Genomic DNA, 18,292 nt, shown 5'->3' with positions numbered 1-18,292 from the left:
CTCGAAATGATTTAAAGAGGCAAGGCGACAACTAGCACTCCTCTATTATTGCTTCTGCGCTCTACAACACATGGCATTTGCATGCAAGCCACGTACTCCCCTTACATTTCTTGCTCACTCTTGTCATGCCACTTGCCCCCTTTTCAAATTTATAATTATTTTTATCCAAAACTGTCTCTTTTTGGTGTTGAAGAATGAAACATCTAGAAAAAAATTAAAATAAACCAAGGCCCATCTACATGCAACATCAGCAATTCCTGCCTCAAAATTAAATCCGTGCATGTCCCTATATATACAACTCTCCGTTTCCAAACTTTTTCAACATCTCAAAATCATCAATCCAATCCAAGGCATTTTCTCTCTAGAAGAAGATAAAAAAGATCAACAATGGCGTTCACACAAACACATTTCAGATCAATCAGTCTGCCTTCAAGACTAGATCAAGTGAGCTCAAAGAGTTTGGAATCGGAGTTGGAGAAATTGAAATGTGGATCTGGTAGCTCAGAGTCGGTTCAATCTGGACTCGTGGCGCTTGCACAACTCTACAATTCCGTTGAAGAATTCACTCAGAAATCAGCATTTCATCATCAAGATGAGAAATCGATGGAGGAATCTCTCTCGCAGTCGGTCGATCTGCTTGACGCGTGCAGCGCCATCAGAGAGGTGCTTCAGATGATGAGAGAAAACGTCCACGCGCTTCAATCGGCGATGCGGAGGAAGGGCACGGATTCCTCCGTCCAAAACGACGTCGCCGCCTACTTCTCCTTGAGGAAGAAGATGCAGAAAACCGTCGCCAAAACCCTAAAAAACCTTAAGAAATCGGAGAGCGCGATCATCAAGAGCGGATCGAATCAGCATTCAGTAAGTGCTGAAGGCGATTTCAGCTTCGTCTTCAGGCAAATCGCCGGGATCACCATCGCGAATTTCAGGAGTGTGCTGGTGTTTCTGTCGTACGCGGCGGCGCGGCCCAGCGGCTGGTCGCTGGTTTCGAAGTTTGTGGCTGCGAAATCCGGCAATGATAGCGACTCTGTGAATGAGGTTGAGAATTTGGATTTGGGTCTTCAAGGGAAAATGACGAGTGATGTGCAGAAACGGTTGCAAGTTGTTGATGAAATTATTGAAGAATTTGAGGGAGGATTGGAGAGATTGTTCAGACAATTGGTTCAAACTAGGGTTACCTTGTTGAACATTCTTACCAATCAATGATCATTGATATATAGATTCATTCTAGTAAATACTCCATTTCCTTGTATAACTGTAATTGATGGATATCATATTAGTATACTACGATTAACAATTTTTGATATATATCGCGTCACAAATTAACATGAATATTGTTGAGTATCGACCCTCGTCGTCGTTGTTGAAGGCTTCCTTCGACTTTGGGCAGCCACAGCGCAGCTACAAAGCCGCAAAACAGCAGCTGCACAGCGGCGCAGCAACGAGGTAGCAGCAGCCTCGACAACCTGCAAGGAAAAACACACAAAGAGAGGAACAAGGGGCGTCGATCTTCTCGGCTCAGGTACAGCTCTCTTCCTCTCGATCACGCACACACTAAGCCACGAAGAATCACAAAGGGGACGTTGCTCTCGCCGGCACCACAATCGGCCAACAAGCCTTACACCTTCACCGGTAGCACCTCCACACAAAGGAAGAACACTAAGCAATTTTCGTCTACACTACAGCCACAGACCAAGGGCTCTTTAAATAGCCTACCATAGAAGGATCTAGAGAAGGAAGGTGAAGAGGTTCATGGGGGAGAAGAAGCGCAGGGGTCACAGCCCCAAAAGGGCACTAATTTTCGACTGGAAGGGGGAAATGGGAGGGCTGCCAAAATAAGGAGGATAGGGCATAGGCTTGTTGGGCCAAATTTGGGCCAACTAACAATATCTCCACCTTTGGCCCAATCACGGTATTGTGTGCATCAAAGAGGAAGCTGTACCATAATCATCATCGCCGAGCCCCCTGTTAAATCACAAAGAAATAACAGGGAAACACAAGACCACAAAGGTCAACGGGTAAACTAACCAAGTCAATTCCTGCAAAACACAAACAAGAGAAAGACAACCACCAAGCACGAAGCACACTAACACAAAGTTAGTCTAGCACAAAGGGCCACAAAGAGCTAGCACAGATCACAAAGTACACATGATCACGAAGATAACATGCGACACAAACGGTCATCACAAAGTAAAACTCACAAAGCCACATAGACACAAAGCTACTAATCAATCACAAAGACACTAAGCCACAAAGACTCACATAGTCATTAAGGCACTAACCAACGAAGTCTCACAAAGCCACAAAGCCTAAACAATCACAAAGAACAACACTAAGGCATTAAGAAAGAGCTCCACCTTAGAACACATCACTATTGGTTTCATTACCAATTACATTAGCATGCTCTACATCTTGTTTTTTCTTAGGGTGAGGACAATCCTTAATATAGTGACCAGTTTCACCACAGTTATAGCACTTCCTAGGCTTATATCTATGATTAGACTTATCATTAAATCTCTTTTCACCCCTAACATGCATGACTTTGTCCGGTTCTTGAACACAAATATTAGAATTTAAATCTAATTCCTTATTCTTTAAAGCACTCACAACAGTGTCAAGCGTCACATTATCTCTACCATACTTAATAGCAGATTTAACATCACTGTAAGAGTCAGGAATAGCATTTAAAAGAGCATACGGAGCATACTCATCAATATGTTTATCACCCGTCAGTTTTATATCTTGAACTAACTTAGTGAATTCATCAACATTTTCATCAATTTTCTTATTCAAATCAAGTTTGAAACGGAAAAACCTTTCAATCAAAAATATCTTAGACGGCAACGAGGTTCCAGTGTACAATTCCTCTAACTTAGACCATAGTTCTTTAGCAGAAGTCATTCTCCCTACTTTTCTAAGAACACACTCAGACAAGTTGAGAACAATAGCAGACAAGGCAAGACGATTCAATTGAGTTTTCTTTTTCTCATCAACATCTTCATCATACGAATCATCAATTACTTGATAAATATTTTGTTGAATTAAAATACATTCCATTTTCTGCTGCCAAAAACCGAAGTCCGTTTTACCATTAAAAGGAGCTAAACCATAATTTGCCAAAGAAGACATCGCAACACGAAGCAAATAATCACAAAGACTCACAAAGATTGACAACCACAGAGTTTACAGCGGAAGTAAAAATAAGAGACCAAAAACACTATTCACGAAATCACTATTAAAACAGAAAACAGAATTCGACACACGAATCCTAGATATCTACCAGCAGATAAGCACCAAGCCTAAACTGCACCAGATGGCAGCAACTAGAAATTGAAAAGCAAGAGAGGTTTAAGCCGCTTTACCAGAGCGGGATCCTAAGGTCAGGACCCCGACTTACCAAAGCGACGAAGAGGTCAACCGTGGCTCTGATACCACTGTTGAGTATCGACCCTCGTCGTCGTTGTTGAAGGCTTCCTTCGACTTTGGGCAGCCACAGCGCAGCTACAAAGCCGCAAAACAGCAGCTGCACAGCGGCGCAGCAACGAGGTAGCAGCAGCCTCGACAACCTGCAAGGAAAAACACACAAAGAGAGGAACAAGGGGCGTCGATCTTCTCGGCTCAGGTACAGCTCTCTTCCTCTCGATCACGCACACACTAAGCCACGAAGAATCACAAAGGGGACGTTGCTCTCGCCGGCACCACAATCGGCCAACAAGCCTTACACCTTCACCGGTAGCACCTCCACACAAAGGAAGAACACTAAGCAATTTTCGTCTACACTACAGCCACAGACCAAGGGCTCTTTAAATAGCCTACCATAGAAGGATCTAGAGAAGGAAGGTGAAGAGGTTCATGGTGGAGAAGAAGCGCAGGGGTCACAGCCCCAAAAGGGCACTAATTTTCGACTGGAAGGGGGAAATGGGAGGGCTGCCAAAATAAGGAGGATAGGGCATAGGCTTGTTGGGCCAAATTTGGGCCAACTAACAATAAATATTCCTTGTTTGTTTCCTTTACTTTGGATTATTACTTTGATGAATCGGCTAGCAACCTTTCAAAAATATTTGTTTGGCTAAGAAGCTGACTTTGTTTTTGAAGGAATGACAATGGCAAGATTCAATGTGGAATAATTTTTAAGGAGCTCTCTCGTATCAGATTGGCTTAAGATAGCCGTTTATTTCCTACATCTTGGATTTTATCTCTAATACTATATATATATATATATATATAGGGTTGGGTTTCGTTGAATCCCTATGCTTATAATAGATTCGTAGATCCAAATCTAGACCACACATTTATGACATGTGGCGCATCAAGATGGTGACACGTGGCAAGGCATTTCAAGGCAAAATCTGGAGAGGGGTAAAATTGGAATGAAATTTTCGAAATTAAAAAAAAAAAAATAGATTTTCTCAAAATATGTATATTTTAGATGCATAAAGTTTCATACAAGAATGCATGAACTTTCATATAAAAATGCATAAAGTTTCATATAAAAATGCATAAGATTTCACCCCACCCCAACCCCAACCCCCACACCCCTGAACCCCACCCCACCCCAGAACCCCACCCCCACCCACCCCCCCACCACCCCCCCACAACAATGCATTTTTCTGTTCAAAGTTATGCATTTCATGTGAAAACTTTATGCATCTTTGTGTGAAACTATATGCATCTAAAATATATCTATTTTGAGAAAATCTAAAAAAAAATATATAGTATTTTTTTTAATTATTAAATCCGAAAATTACATTCCAATTTTACCCCTCCAGATTTTGCCTTGGAATGCTTGGAAGCTCCTTGCCACGTGTCACCATCTTGATGCGCCACATGTCATAAATGTGTGGTCAAGATTTGGATCTAGGGATCTATTATAAGCATTGGGATCTATATGATCCCATTCCTATATATATATATATATATATATATATATATATATATATATATATATATATATATATATATCTGTGTGTGTGTGTGAATAACAATTCTATTTTATTTTATTATATGTAAATCCAGTACTTTATTTTCATTTAAATTTATTAATTAAATTTCATTAATTGGTCAACTTTATTATAATGCACCAACCAGATCTTAGCGTAAAAAATATCAAATAACTAAATACTCATGTCACACCTAACGAATCAATTAGCTGTAGTGATAAGCTATATATATATAGTTTTAAAGTGCAAAATTAATGTATCATATTATTAATGAAAAAGAATATAATATTTATAAATTGAAGTGCAAGACGCATGCATATTATACTGCAAAATGATGATAATTTAGGGATCTTAAAATACTTTTTTGTATTTCAAAAAAAAAAAAAAACTTAATAAGTTTAGGGACGTAAATCTTCACTATTTTGTTATAACACACATTTGACCAATACGCCATACTAAAACGTTAACAAGGGTTAATTGCATATAATATCACGAACTTTGTTCGAAATCCATTTTCCTCACGATCTTTAAAAATTGGCGCTAGAAAAAAACGATTGTTTTTCTTTCCACCACCTCTGTCGAAGGGTTCCTCTCCAGACCAGTGTGGAAGTCTTCGTGTCGAGGTCTTCCAAACCAGTGGCGGCGATTATTTCGTGTTTTTAGTTTTCCAAATTAGTGCGCCGAGTGTTGGCGCCCTTGTTTCGCCCATTGGTGGTGCTGATTACTGAAACAAGGGTTTTAATGTGTAAATTGAAATGCATAGTTTAATTTATCGGAATGGCATGTGTCGGTGAGCCACATCAACGTCACGTCGATTCCGATTCGAGGGTAAAAAAAATCGTGCGGAAATTGAACAAATGTCAAAATATTTGATAAAAAAATGAAATTTTTTAATATCGTGAGGAAAATAGATTTCGGGCAAAATTCGTGATATTATATGCAATTTAACCCTTAATTTTATGGATGTACCATATGAAGGCCAGGTGATGTAGGACGAGCCCACAACCCAATTCGATTTGATTCTAGCGAAACGACTACATATTTGATAAATGCACGCCTAACCAAAAATACTTAATTCTCTTTTAATAAAAATTCCATATAGATTTAAAGCATTCACAACGGTCTCGAGTCTCACCTCGGCGAGTCCCACCGTCAATGTTGGAGCCATATTTTCAATTTAAGGGTTAAAATAAAATTAATGATTAAACTAAAAATAAATGATAATTATTAAAATAATTATATTGCCATTTAAATTACATAAAAACTGATCAATAAATAAAATAAATACTAGTGTTTCATAAATCACAATATTTATCTCATATTTTTTACCTTCTGAAACATTTGCATAATATAACTTTATAAGTAACATTGACAAATATATCCTTTTCGATGAAAGGTACTAGCAATTTAAATGATTAGCTCACATATGATTACAAGGAACACTTTTGATGATCTTCAAACATGAAGAAAATGAATTAAGACTCAGAACTTATAGTTGTATGAGTTGAGAAATTAGCATCACTTAATAAACATCACTTTTTCTAAATTTCAATCACCATCAATTCCTCCGTTCAATATCAAATAGAAAAGAAAGAAGATACCCTTCAAAAAGATAATCTCAAATTAGGTTGTGTTTACTTTGATAGATAAATTTATCCATGGAAAAGGAAGGATAACAAAAATTTATGCTTTAAAATGTCTTCTTTCTTTTCCAACATTTGACACATAAAAGATTTTCACCATTTTTCCTTCCTTATTTTCACTTCAAGGATGGATAATATTATCCATCCATTTTTGAGTGGATAATATTATCCATCCTTGAAGTGAAAATAAAGAAGGAAAAATGGTAAACATCTCTTTTGTGTTAAATGTTGGAAAAGAAAGGACACATTTTAAGGCATAAATTTTTGTTATTCATAATTTTTCATAGATAAATTTATCCATCAAAGTAAACGCAGCCTTAAAAAAAACACGGTGAAATGGGTAGAGGAAATGAGCAATGCATGGTAACACCAAATTACAATCCAAACCAAAGAAATTTATATCCATAAAAGAACAAATTTCATCTCCATTTGAAACAATTAATACATATTCAGTTGAATTAAAAAAGGTCACAATTGATTCAACATCTAATAATAGTTTATCTATAACAACATGCTTCTTTAGTTAAATCAAGAATTTGAGGGATGAAATCAAAATTTGAAATTTTACAGAGATGAGGATTGAAGATGAATTTTTTTTTTATTGAAAACCAATACAAAACTTATACTCCATTTGGAGTAATATTTTTCTATATTTTTTTTATAACGTAGTAGTATCTGTGAAATTATGAAAATACTCCAACAAAAATTACAAGATCCCAAGAGAGCCCCCTCCGGCTTCGACCCTACCCTCCGCGCTGTCGAGCTCCCAGGCTCGAAGAAACGAGCCGAGCTCCAAGGTAGAAAAAAAAAACAGGCCGCGTGCAAGTTTTTTTTGTAGGAGCCGAGCTTAAGCACGCACTTATTTTTAAAAAGAAATTCATTTTTTTTATAAAAAAACAGAGATGATGTCAGGGACGATGGTGGTTATGATGGGGACGTCGACGATTCTAGGTTGAGGACGACGGCAAGGCGGTAGTATTTGCAGAGAAGAAGAAAGAAGAATAATGGGGATTTTCGGATAGAGGCAACGGGTGGGGTAGTTGGGATTTAATTTGAACTTTTTTTTTATCTAAATGTTGTGTTTATGTTTTTTTTTCAATTTTTTATTTATATTTCTTTCAATTTTATTTTTAAAATTCTAATTTTTACCCCATTTTCAATTTCTAATGTATTTTTTTTTTTTCAATTTTTTATTTTTTCGATTTTAGAATTCTGATTTTTCTTTATTTTCTAAACTCAATTTTCAATTTCCAATACAATTTTCTATTTTAATTATTATAATTTTCAAAATTAAATTTAATACTAATTTTTTTTGTTTTAAAAATTCGATGTTTATTTTATTTAAAATTCAACTTATAAAAATGACATGAAAATTTTATAGAGCTCCCTAGTTTCTAGTGTGGAGTCAGTCGTAATTCTCTTTTAATAAAAATTTTCTAGGATTATTTCAAAATAAAAATAAAAATTTTGAAGGATCTATTTACATGTGTGTTTATCAATGTCTGCGACGGAAAAAGATCTTCCGAGATTTAGTCATATTTTATATGCATAAGTTTAATTTAATTAAATCATGCGAGAAAGAATCTCTTGATGGAGGAAAACTGCAATGTACATGTACGGTCACATTCATGCATGATAAAATCTTCAAATAATTCCTTATGTAACGGCGATGATCTAGCCCATAATACCCATTATTTACCGACAACCAACACCGACTATTTTCGTTGTATTGAGTAATAAATATTAGACATCAATCGTATGTTTTTTTTTGTGTATCTCTATTTCAAAACAAACGATTATTAATTTGGATTGTACTAATAAAATAGTCGATCGGTACGAAACATAAACATCCGGGGAAATGTGTTTGTGAAGTTTCTTATCCAATTTTGTTTTCTATAATATATAGACGTTTATACTTATAAAAAACACGAATGCTCTACGTAAAAATTATTAATGAGTAGCAAATAAATCTGAGCATGTGCCTTAATTTAAGAAACAATATACTCGCATGGTAATTTTGAACAAGGACCATTAATTGAAAAAATATAAATCTTATCATTACGTTTTAAGACCGTTTTGTCCTTAATTAGGGCAGATCGGATTTGGGTTTACGCGCGGGTTAGACACACATGTCACTATTAGTGCCATTAGTGTCATATACTCTGTCTTATGTAATACTGCACGAATGGTATTTATGACCATATTCGTGTCATCAATGACGGATTCAGGGGGGCTGAAGCCCCCTCCCAATTTTTGATTTTTTTTAAAAATATAGATATATATTTTATTTTATATATCTATATATATGTATATGTGTATATAAATAAGAAATATAAGAAAAAATATAATACATTATTTATAGTATATCCAACTATCCATATTAATTACATTTGACATTGTACATTGATTTGTTATATTTATGTTATTTTTATCCTTTTTTTTCTTATTTAATTTTTAATGTTGAATTTGAGTCCATTCTAAAGTTAAAAGTAAAATTACTAATTATTAACAATGAAAGTTAGTTTATTTGTTTAGAAAATGAAATATATTTTTTAAAAGAATGCATAAAAGTATGTTTTTGTATGCTTTCAATCTACTTGATGTTGAATTAATTGAATTGTAAACAATTATCTATTATATTAAGTGATTGTTAAAAAAATGCATGAAAATGAAGTGTAGGGAATGCTCAAAATTTTTTGTTTTAGTATCATTCGTGCATGGCACTATTGGCACTAATAGTGCCAAAAGTACCAATTTACTTTGATTTTTTCTTTTCTTTTCGGTTGGCACATATGGCACTAATAGTGTCATATGTTCCTAACCCGCGCGCAAACCCGAATTTAACCCAAATCCGATCCACCTTAATTAAGGGCAAAATAGTCTTTACACGTAATAAATGGTCAGATTTTGTATTTTTTTTTAATTAGTGGCCGAATATTGTGTTTCCTTCTTCAAAATGACTATTTCAAAAACGCTCTCTTAATTTAAGCTGAATAGTAAGGGCATAGCTAGGACTGTAAAGATTATATTTCACTGCAAAAATCACAATCGAATACTGATAAAAGCAATGACGGACTCCAGTCCATCAGTATACACCGACGAATCAATGACGATGTTTTACTTAAACGAACAACCTACAGGATCACCGGTGGAAATCGGCACGAATTTTTCCTGCTATATTAACGATTGACGGACTTTTGGCCAATATATACCATTTCGATGAAATTGTTGTACTAGTATTTTATATTAAAGTACAAATTTGAATGGACATAATTATAATTTTATATATAAAAAATAAAAAATTTATTCGATGAAACCAAATGTTATTACTATATTTTTGTTATTACAACGTGATGAAAACAAATCGAATTTTTCTGAGTCCGGTCCAGTGTTGGGGCACACCGCATACGACTAAAAGCTTGATTTCATTCGAAGAAAACAAGTGAGAATTACAAAACATGCCCAGTTCCTATCATAATCCAGTTGAAGCCAAGCCATGTTGAAACTCAAAATTGTTTGAATGCCATAATTTGGAGTTGGAGAAATTATAAGTGAAGATGATGTTATGTAGCGAAGAAATTCTGAGATAATAAAATGTGAATGATTGAGAAATGAAAATTGAGCGAATTCTACAATAGAGGACATGCACCTTATTTATAAATAGTTAAAATTAAAATAGTGATCGTCGCTCTTTGTTGATCTGTTGAAACGATAAATGAATTCACTTATCCATCCAAATCACACATCTGAGGCTCTTTCCTTGATGGAGCAAATCGAAAGCTTTGTTGATCTCTTCAAAACCCACCTCATGCGTCACAAACTTATCCAGTTCCAGTTCCTGCACCAATGCAAATCCACTGCCTCAAACTCATCACTTAATAATGAGCAACGATCCATCAACACCACACCACACCATTATACCTTGTCCATGTATTTCTTAACAAGGATCGGTATGTCCAACTTTGGTTTGAGACCTCCAAACAGGGATCCCAATATAGTTTTTCCACTGACAAGGACTTCCGTAGATTTGAATTGCAGTAGCGTACCAGGTCTATCCACCCCGAGCACGATTGTCTTACCCCACCCCTGTAAATAGGTATAGTCGTGGAATGAACACAAAAAAACTCGTTTGAAACCTTCTCACAGTTCAAGATCTGACCTTAGTTACTATGCTATTGCTGTGCATAGATAGAAATTGGTGATCAAAAGTAGGCATGCCTATTCAAATGTAAGTAAGCATGGATATTCAAATTTAGATTAAGGACATGCACATGACTAAATTAGATCAGCTAGTGCTGCTAAAATGTGAAGGACGTCTATGATTGATCATACCTTTCGACAGCAGTCAAATGCTTCCTCAACTAGGGATGCCTTTCCAACACATTCGAAGCAGTAATCTGCTCCTCCATCGGTCATCTCATTTATGATCTGAAAACATCTCCACAAAGTGATAAATGAGCTTACAGAATTTATTCCTAAAAAAGAAAAAGAAAAAAGCAAGTGGTGTGATACACCCCACAGTAGTGAAGTATATATTAATAAGAAAACTACCTGGCTTACAGATTTTTCGTTGCAGCTTGTTGAGTCAATGAAATCGGTTATTCCAAATTTTTTACCTATAGGAGACCAAGAATTTAGTACATTTTTACATAGAAAAAGAATTCCCTCTACCAACAATTAGTTGATGAAAAGATGACCACATGTTGTTTCAGTGGTAGCTAATGATTTAGAAAAGATATAATTCTGCGCTTCTCAAAAACATCGTATGATCATTTAAGCATCATAATTAAAGAAGGGCAAGCACCAGCTTACTTATTTCAATCTTTTCAGGGTTCACATCAATGCCAATTATTCTGGCAGCACCACACAACCTCGCCCCTTCTGCAACCTTCAAATAAATTAAACTCTAGTTTATGTACAGATTATATGAAAAAAAGGAAAGAAAAAACTAAAATAAATGGGATTCTTACTGCCAATCCAATTGACCCCAGACCGAAGATGGCAACTGTAGATCCTTGTTCGACACTTGCAGACCTCCAGGCAGCTCCTATGCCTAAAAATATCAAAATTTAGTTACAAGTGTGCTTCAAATTCCATGTAACAAATTAGAAGGATGTCACTCCATTTAATCTGTGTGAGAATCAAAAAAATGTCTACCACATTAGTCAAAGTGAATTGTATATCTCAACTTCATATGCATGCAGTCAAACTGTAATTACTTATAGAACATATAGTATGCATTATCCAAGGCACATACAAATAGCAAAAGTTCCAATTGTTAGAGCATATTATAAGGATAAGTCACAATTTTCCTTGAGCAATAACACTTGAGCATTGCAGGATCCTCCATATATACCTGTCGAAGCTCCACAAGCAAGGAGGCAAGCCCTGTTCGGAGGGACCGTTGGATCAACTTTTACTACATTAGCAAGATGAACAACTGTGTACTCTGCAAAAGTAGACACAAACATGAAATGGTATAGAGTCTCTCCATTGAGATCTCTAAATCTGCTCGAACCATCGTGCATCCAAGGATCAATTCTGAAAGGGAATTTGGTACACAGATTGCTCTTCTTGGATTTGCAATCTCTACATTCGGCACAATCTGACATAAAATTCGGGATAACCATATCGCCTTCAGCAACCTCAGTAACGCCATCGCCCACGCTCTCCACCACACTTCAAGTGCAGGCAGAGTCATTCAGTTGTGTCAATGCTTTCATTTAGGAAATTTGAATTTATAAGAAGAAATTTATCTCATCCACAAAAGTTGTATCACAAAATATGCTTTGAGAAAAGGCAATACTAACAAAATACCAATTTCAAATCAAAGGAGCTCAAAATTCCACAAGATTTAAACAAGCATTACATTAGCTCACACATAGAATCACATCATCTGATAGTCCTTGCTCATCCCAATCCAAAAAATAAACGAGAGAGAGACCAACAAGATCAAGAAAAATGTCATATTTTCTCAATACTAGGTAGAAAAAATTAGGATCCCACAAATGAACAGATAGATGAGATTACTAAAAACCGGAAATTGTAAGAAATCAATTACCCAACTGCTTCATGTCCCAGAATTCTCGGAAAACATGCCGGGGGCACCTTCAAATCAAAAGGAGAGGAAGAATAAAATAAAATTGAAGAAAACGAGTGGTGTAGAGTAAAGACACAGTAAATTTCATGTGAAAGAGTGCAAATACATTCAAGTTCAAGAAAGTAACATCGGTGTGACAGAGAGAGGCGCAGATGATTTTGATGCGAACTTCTCCCGATTTAGGAGGATCCACAATCACCTCCTCTATCACGAGTGGCGCCCCAGCTGCCCTCGCCACCGCCGCTGCAAGTGCAAACCACCACGGTTGACCACTTATTCACGCAGAGCACACACTAAAATACACCATATTTACACACATGCATACATAGTATAGCATCACGAAAAAGATGGTATCTTTAATAAGAAAATGGATGTTTAGTGTTTTACCTCGGCATTTTATGGGTTTTCCGGCAGTTTTGGCGGAGTCAACAGCAGTGTCAACCATTTTGAAAGAGGAGAAATGTTGAACGTGAACTCAACTTTGTGAAGTGGTTGATTTTGGGATGTTTGGATTATATATGGGAAGCGCACTTTGCAGAAAGAAACTTGAGATTTTGTGGAGGGGGGGGATAAGGCCATTTTTAATTTTGTAACAACGCTACAGGATTACAGATTTGGAATCTACAACCAACCAGCTATGCATTTGGATATAGTAGTAATGTGTTTGAAATCTACAAAACGAGGAGTCGACGACTATTCCCAGCCTACCGCATTTTTTCTTTTATTTTAACAAAGTAATTTAATAAGTATTTTATATTATACATAGTCATATAGATATGTCGATAAGATCAATTGAAATCGTACTCGTTTTCCAATTGGAAAAAAAGAAAGATGTAATAGACATTTTGAAATAAATATTGGTTTAAGCATTAAAATGCTCATTCCAGATAATAAAGTCAACAAACTGAACCTCCTCTCTTTTCAATAATCGAACCGTATAATTCTTTTGGAGTTGAATTGGAATAAAGAAACTCAATTCCATTATATTTTGAGCATTTTTTTTCTCCCATCAAATAGGTTGAAAATTCTCTTCTGAAAAAAAGGTTGAAAATTAATCCTAATTGAGAGATCAAAAATCTTTTTTAGTGAGATGTATTTAATTCGATTTCCTCCAATTTTTTGGTTACTGCGAGCACTAATTTTAAATTATCTGTAATACGTATATTCAAAAAAAAAATGAGAAATTGAAAATTGAAGATCAATTAATTTATTTTATTTTCACTCGTTTATTCCTCAAGTTTACCCGACAACACAATTTATTGCATTACTAAGTTTTGACACTTTTCCCTCTTCAAAAAAAAGTTTTGACACTTTTCTTAAAAAACAGTAGTAGAAGACATACCCCTAGTACTACGATAGGTTACTGGACCACGGCAATAATTTTGGGGCTATGGGTTGTCAATATTGTTTTCTTGGTAAAAAAAACACTTCTTTCTATGAATCATTTGATACAACACGTATCAATGAAAGACATGTATCTGTTGAAATGGACATCTAGCAATACATATGCATTAGATTTAGTATGTATTTGTTTTTTTATACCTTTAAATGGAGGGATAATATAATAAGATATAAATTTATCATTTAAAGTGGGGATCGTATTTTTTATATCTTATTTGATTTGAAGAATAATATATTTAACCACTCCTTATAAAGTGGTATAAAATTATACCACCATTTCTTAGGTATAACATTATCTATTTCCCAAGAGATAAGGAGTTGTCCGAAAAATTACAATTTGCCTGAATTTTTTCATACATCAAAACAAACGAGGTATAAGATGGTAAATGTAGTTTATCCCTTCCTTATACCTCAAAGCAAACACACCATTAGTATACTATATTTATAATATTCACTGATATTGCAAATAATCAATTATTATATAATGTCATAATTCATATATACAATCACTTGAGCTAGGCCTCATTAGCGAGGTTGTGCATAGAACACTTTAGTTGAAATATCTTTCATAGAATTGACTTTTTACCGGTGCACAACTTATGCAAATGATAGATATATCTGCACGTATGTTATAAATCTGTTTTTTTTTTTTTTAGGAAAAAGAGAGATTATATTAAAGAACACACGTACATGGGAGATGAAGATGACCCTCCACAAAGAACGGGGGTTCATTCCAAACATGATGTGTTAAAAAATCTCTCGCAGTCTTTGCCAAATCATGGACAATGGCATTTTGCTCACGACGAATATGAAGAATACTAACATCTGAAAACAACAATAATTCTTTCCGGCAAAAGGAAGCAATCAAGCCAAACTCCATGTTATAAATCTGCTAATAAAGTTAAATAATTGATTGAAACCTATGCGGCATATGCTATCTGCGCATCTGTTATAAATCTCTTAATAAAGTTAAATAACTGATTGAAACAGATGCATGCAGCGCTTCTTCTTCTTCTTCTTCTTCTTCTTCTTCTTCTTTTTCCTATTATTATTATTATTATTATTATTATTTTAAGAAAAATTCCAGACATCTTGATCATAAATTCATAATGATTTGACGCCAAATTCCTCAGTCGAAGAGGGAAATTCATCGTCCAAATCTTATTACAAGATATAGCAAAACCATATTAGATTTTATTAAATACTACTATATTGGATATACTGGATTTACGAAGTACTAGTATTTAACATTATTAATGAATTCAAAACTCTATCTAACACACACACACACACACACACACACACACACACATATATATATATATATATATAATATTATTTTTCATTGAGTAGTAACTTTGATGCTACTATTTAATAGTTTATTCATTGTATCACCTAATTATCTTTATATTCCTGTAATTGTGTGCGTGCATTGGCCTAGGTAGATGGTTAATTAATACTCAAGACATAAAATTTTGAATTCGAGCCCATCATCATGTGGTCTTTAAAATTTCTTTATTACTTGTATAATTTATACTATATAAAAAAGGTTAAATACAATGGTGATGTTGGAAAAGCAATTTTTACAATGTCACGTTAGCACCACATCAAAAGTTTGAACTTATCAAATTTTATAAATTTGTCTTCGCAACAACAATTCTAAAAAAACAACTTCAGCATGGGTCCTACTATATTACTGCATATTTTTCATATTATATAAATGGTTAGGTTCAATGGAGAATTCTCTATTGATCGTTCCGAATAAGTCAATAACTTTTCAGAATAAATCGAGAGACCACATGAACAAACATATACGGATAAAACACGTCCCCTCCCGACAAAAATGCATGTTTAGTAAAAAAAATTGGCGTATTCGAACTGGCCAAAGATTCATTCTCCATTTTCTCTATATTTAGTATTCTCTATTGATCATTTCTCTCTATTTATATATACTAGTACGATCATTCGTGCGATGCACGGCCAAATCGAAATTAAAATAAATTAAATTAAATAATATGTTTCAATAAATAAATACAAATATTAAACAGAAACAAAATATAATACATGCAAAATATGGTTTAAAAGTAAAATACTAATTACTCAATAAAATTTTGAATTTAAAAACGTAATTTTCAATTATGTATGAAGTGTAATTGATAATTATAGTTATTAATTTTGAAATGAATAAGTAATTGTTTAAAATGTTAAATTTAATTTTTTGTTGTATCTCATTTATTATCTCTAATGTTAAACACCATACAGTTCATACTACTCCCTCCTATTTTTTATGTAAATCGTCCTAAGCATAAACACACATATTAAGAATATTTTTTTTTCCGATTTAACCTTAATAATTGATAGTTTAATTACCTTGGAAATCAATATACATTGAACCGGTGAATCAATAACTTGAAGGGTGATTCTATTCATAGCCCCTTTTTACTCCTCATAGCCTCCTATTTAATAAATAAATAAAAATATTTATAAATATACCATTTTACCCTATTGTTCCAAATTAAAATTAACTGATTTATACTGTTATACATAACCTCCGAAAAAAAATAAAAGAAAGAAGAACAAGCTCAGTTCCATTAATTCGTGCTCGTCGTTTTTGCAGGAGGTGGTAATCCTAAAAATATCGTTGCACTACAGATAGGAAAACGACAGTGTATCCGTTCTTAGAATCGCCGCCCTTCTTGCTCTTGGCTTGCCTAAAAACAGAAAGAAACGACGCCGTGTAGACGTAGCTGGGATTGGAGCGGAGGAAGAAGAGGAGGCGAGGGAGCGGGAGAAGGAGCGCTCAGCGGCTGTGTAAGAGGAGGAGGCGAAGGAGAGCATGGCGGAGGCGTCGCAGGGGCAGAGGCTGATGAGGCGATCGCGGAGGCAGGTGGGGCAGACGTCGTGACGCCGCCGCTTGGACGAGTGCCTGGGGCATTTACAGAACGCAATACGCAGCAGTAGCCGCCGCCATTAACAATAGCTGTGAAGAAAATGAATTATTGTTTTTCTTTTTTGTTGTTGTTTTCTATTTATTTACTTAAGGTGAATGTGGTGTTGTATATGTTTCCCTCTCACACGAATATAATAAAGCCTCTCATCCATGAATTGAATTGGAGATTCAGAGGTTTTTGATCTGATAGAAAGGAATCTGTTTGAAGATGGGGGGTTAGGGTCACGTCGAAAATGAAAAAGAATTGAGGCTAAGGGGTAAAATAGTCTCTATATAAATATTTTAAATATTTTATTAAAAATAGGCTACAAGGAGTAAAATGGGGGTTATAAATAGAATCACCCTAAGTTGAAACATAAGGTCATTTATGGATAAAAACTAGAAAACGACATATAAATTGAACAAAATGAAAGTGCCTCAAACTACTTATATAAAAAATAGGAGGGAGTATTTTTTAATTTTATTTCGTTTGTTGGTGAAAAAAATAATTAGATGTCATTTTTTTAATTCTAAAAAAGTTTACACGATTGTTTAATTTTAATTAATTTAAATTTAAATATTTTTAAATTAAACTAGTTTTTAATGCAATTAAGGATAATGAAATTTGTACTATTAATTTTTATATGAATTTGTACACAAAAAAAATGTTTATATATATCTAAAAATTAGAATTTACAATATTATATAGATTTATTTGATTATGTGTACAAATGTTATATTTATTTATATAAACCTATTTGTTGTTTGATTGGGCGTATTTATACGCATTTATTTGGGGGATTTTGGTGTGGTTTCTATGTTTAATTCGTGTTAAATATCATCTTTAGGACATGATTATGATCTTATATGTATTTTGATGGTATTTGATAGGTTTTGGAGAAAAAGTATTAATTTTGAGAAGAGTTTTGAAGTGGTGAAGCCGTGTGAAGAGGAAGCTGTGCCCATTTTACTTGGACGTGGTCTAAATCCATGAAATTATGATGAAAATGCCATGTTTGACTAAAATGAATCAATGAAGGCTGCCATATTTTGATGAAAGTGGTTAAAAGGCCCCATGCGCCATTTTATTTTGATTTAAAGGCCACATACGCCACTTTAAGTTGTTTTAATTAGACTAGTTTGTGTTTTTGGACTTTATGTCATTTTTTTAGTTGCCTAATTAGACTAGGTTAGTATTATTTTAATTTCCTTAGTCATATATATATGTGAAGTCAGCTGCAACTGGAGACATATATCATAATTCACGCCAATCTTGAGA

At 34.5% G+C, this 18,292-nt stretch overlaps 2 protein-coding genes across 2 annotated transcripts; one reads left to right on the top strand and one right to left on the bottom strand.

Annotated features, from left to right (window-relative positions):
* Positions 1-248: 248 nt before the first annotated feature.
* On the top strand, positions 249-1,306 carry LOC131013009 (uncharacterized). Its single transcript, XM_057941011.1, has one exon. The coding sequence runs from the start codon at positions 388-390 to the stop codon at positions 1,204-1,206; it is 819 nt and encodes a 272-aa protein (XP_057796994.1). The 5' UTR covers positions 249-387; the 3' UTR covers positions 1,207-1,306.
* An 8,856-nt stretch (positions 1,307-10,162) lies between these two features.
* On the bottom strand, positions 10,163-13,484 carry LOC131013004 (alcohol dehydrogenase-like 7). Its single transcript, XM_057941006.1, has 10 exons — positions 13,071-13,484; positions 12,790-12,926; positions 12,645-12,691; positions 11,940-12,262; positions 11,554-11,636; positions 11,396-11,471; positions 11,135-11,199; positions 10,916-11,011; positions 10,505-10,669; positions 10,163-10,421 (listed from the first exon to the last, which is right to left on the bottom strand). Exons 1-10 carry the CDS (start codon positions 13,126-13,128, stop codon positions 10,305-10,307), a joined length of 1,167 nt encoding a protein of 388 aa, XP_057796989.1. The 5' UTR covers positions 13,129-13,484; the 3' UTR covers positions 10,163-10,304.
* Between the last annotated feature and the right edge of the window lie 4,808 nt (positions 13,485-18,292).

The sequence above is a fragment of the Salvia miltiorrhiza genome, chromosome 2 (assembly GCF_028751815.1).
Source record: "Salvia miltiorrhiza cultivar Shanhuang (shh) chromosome 2, IMPLAD_Smil_shh, whole genome shotgun sequence".
NCBI classification, from domain to species: domain Eukaryota; kingdom Viridiplantae; phylum Streptophyta; class Magnoliopsida; order Lamiales; family Lamiaceae; genus Salvia; species Salvia miltiorrhiza.
Note: the sequence above shows the minus strand (reverse complement) of the source record. Positions and strands in the feature narration are given on the sequence as shown.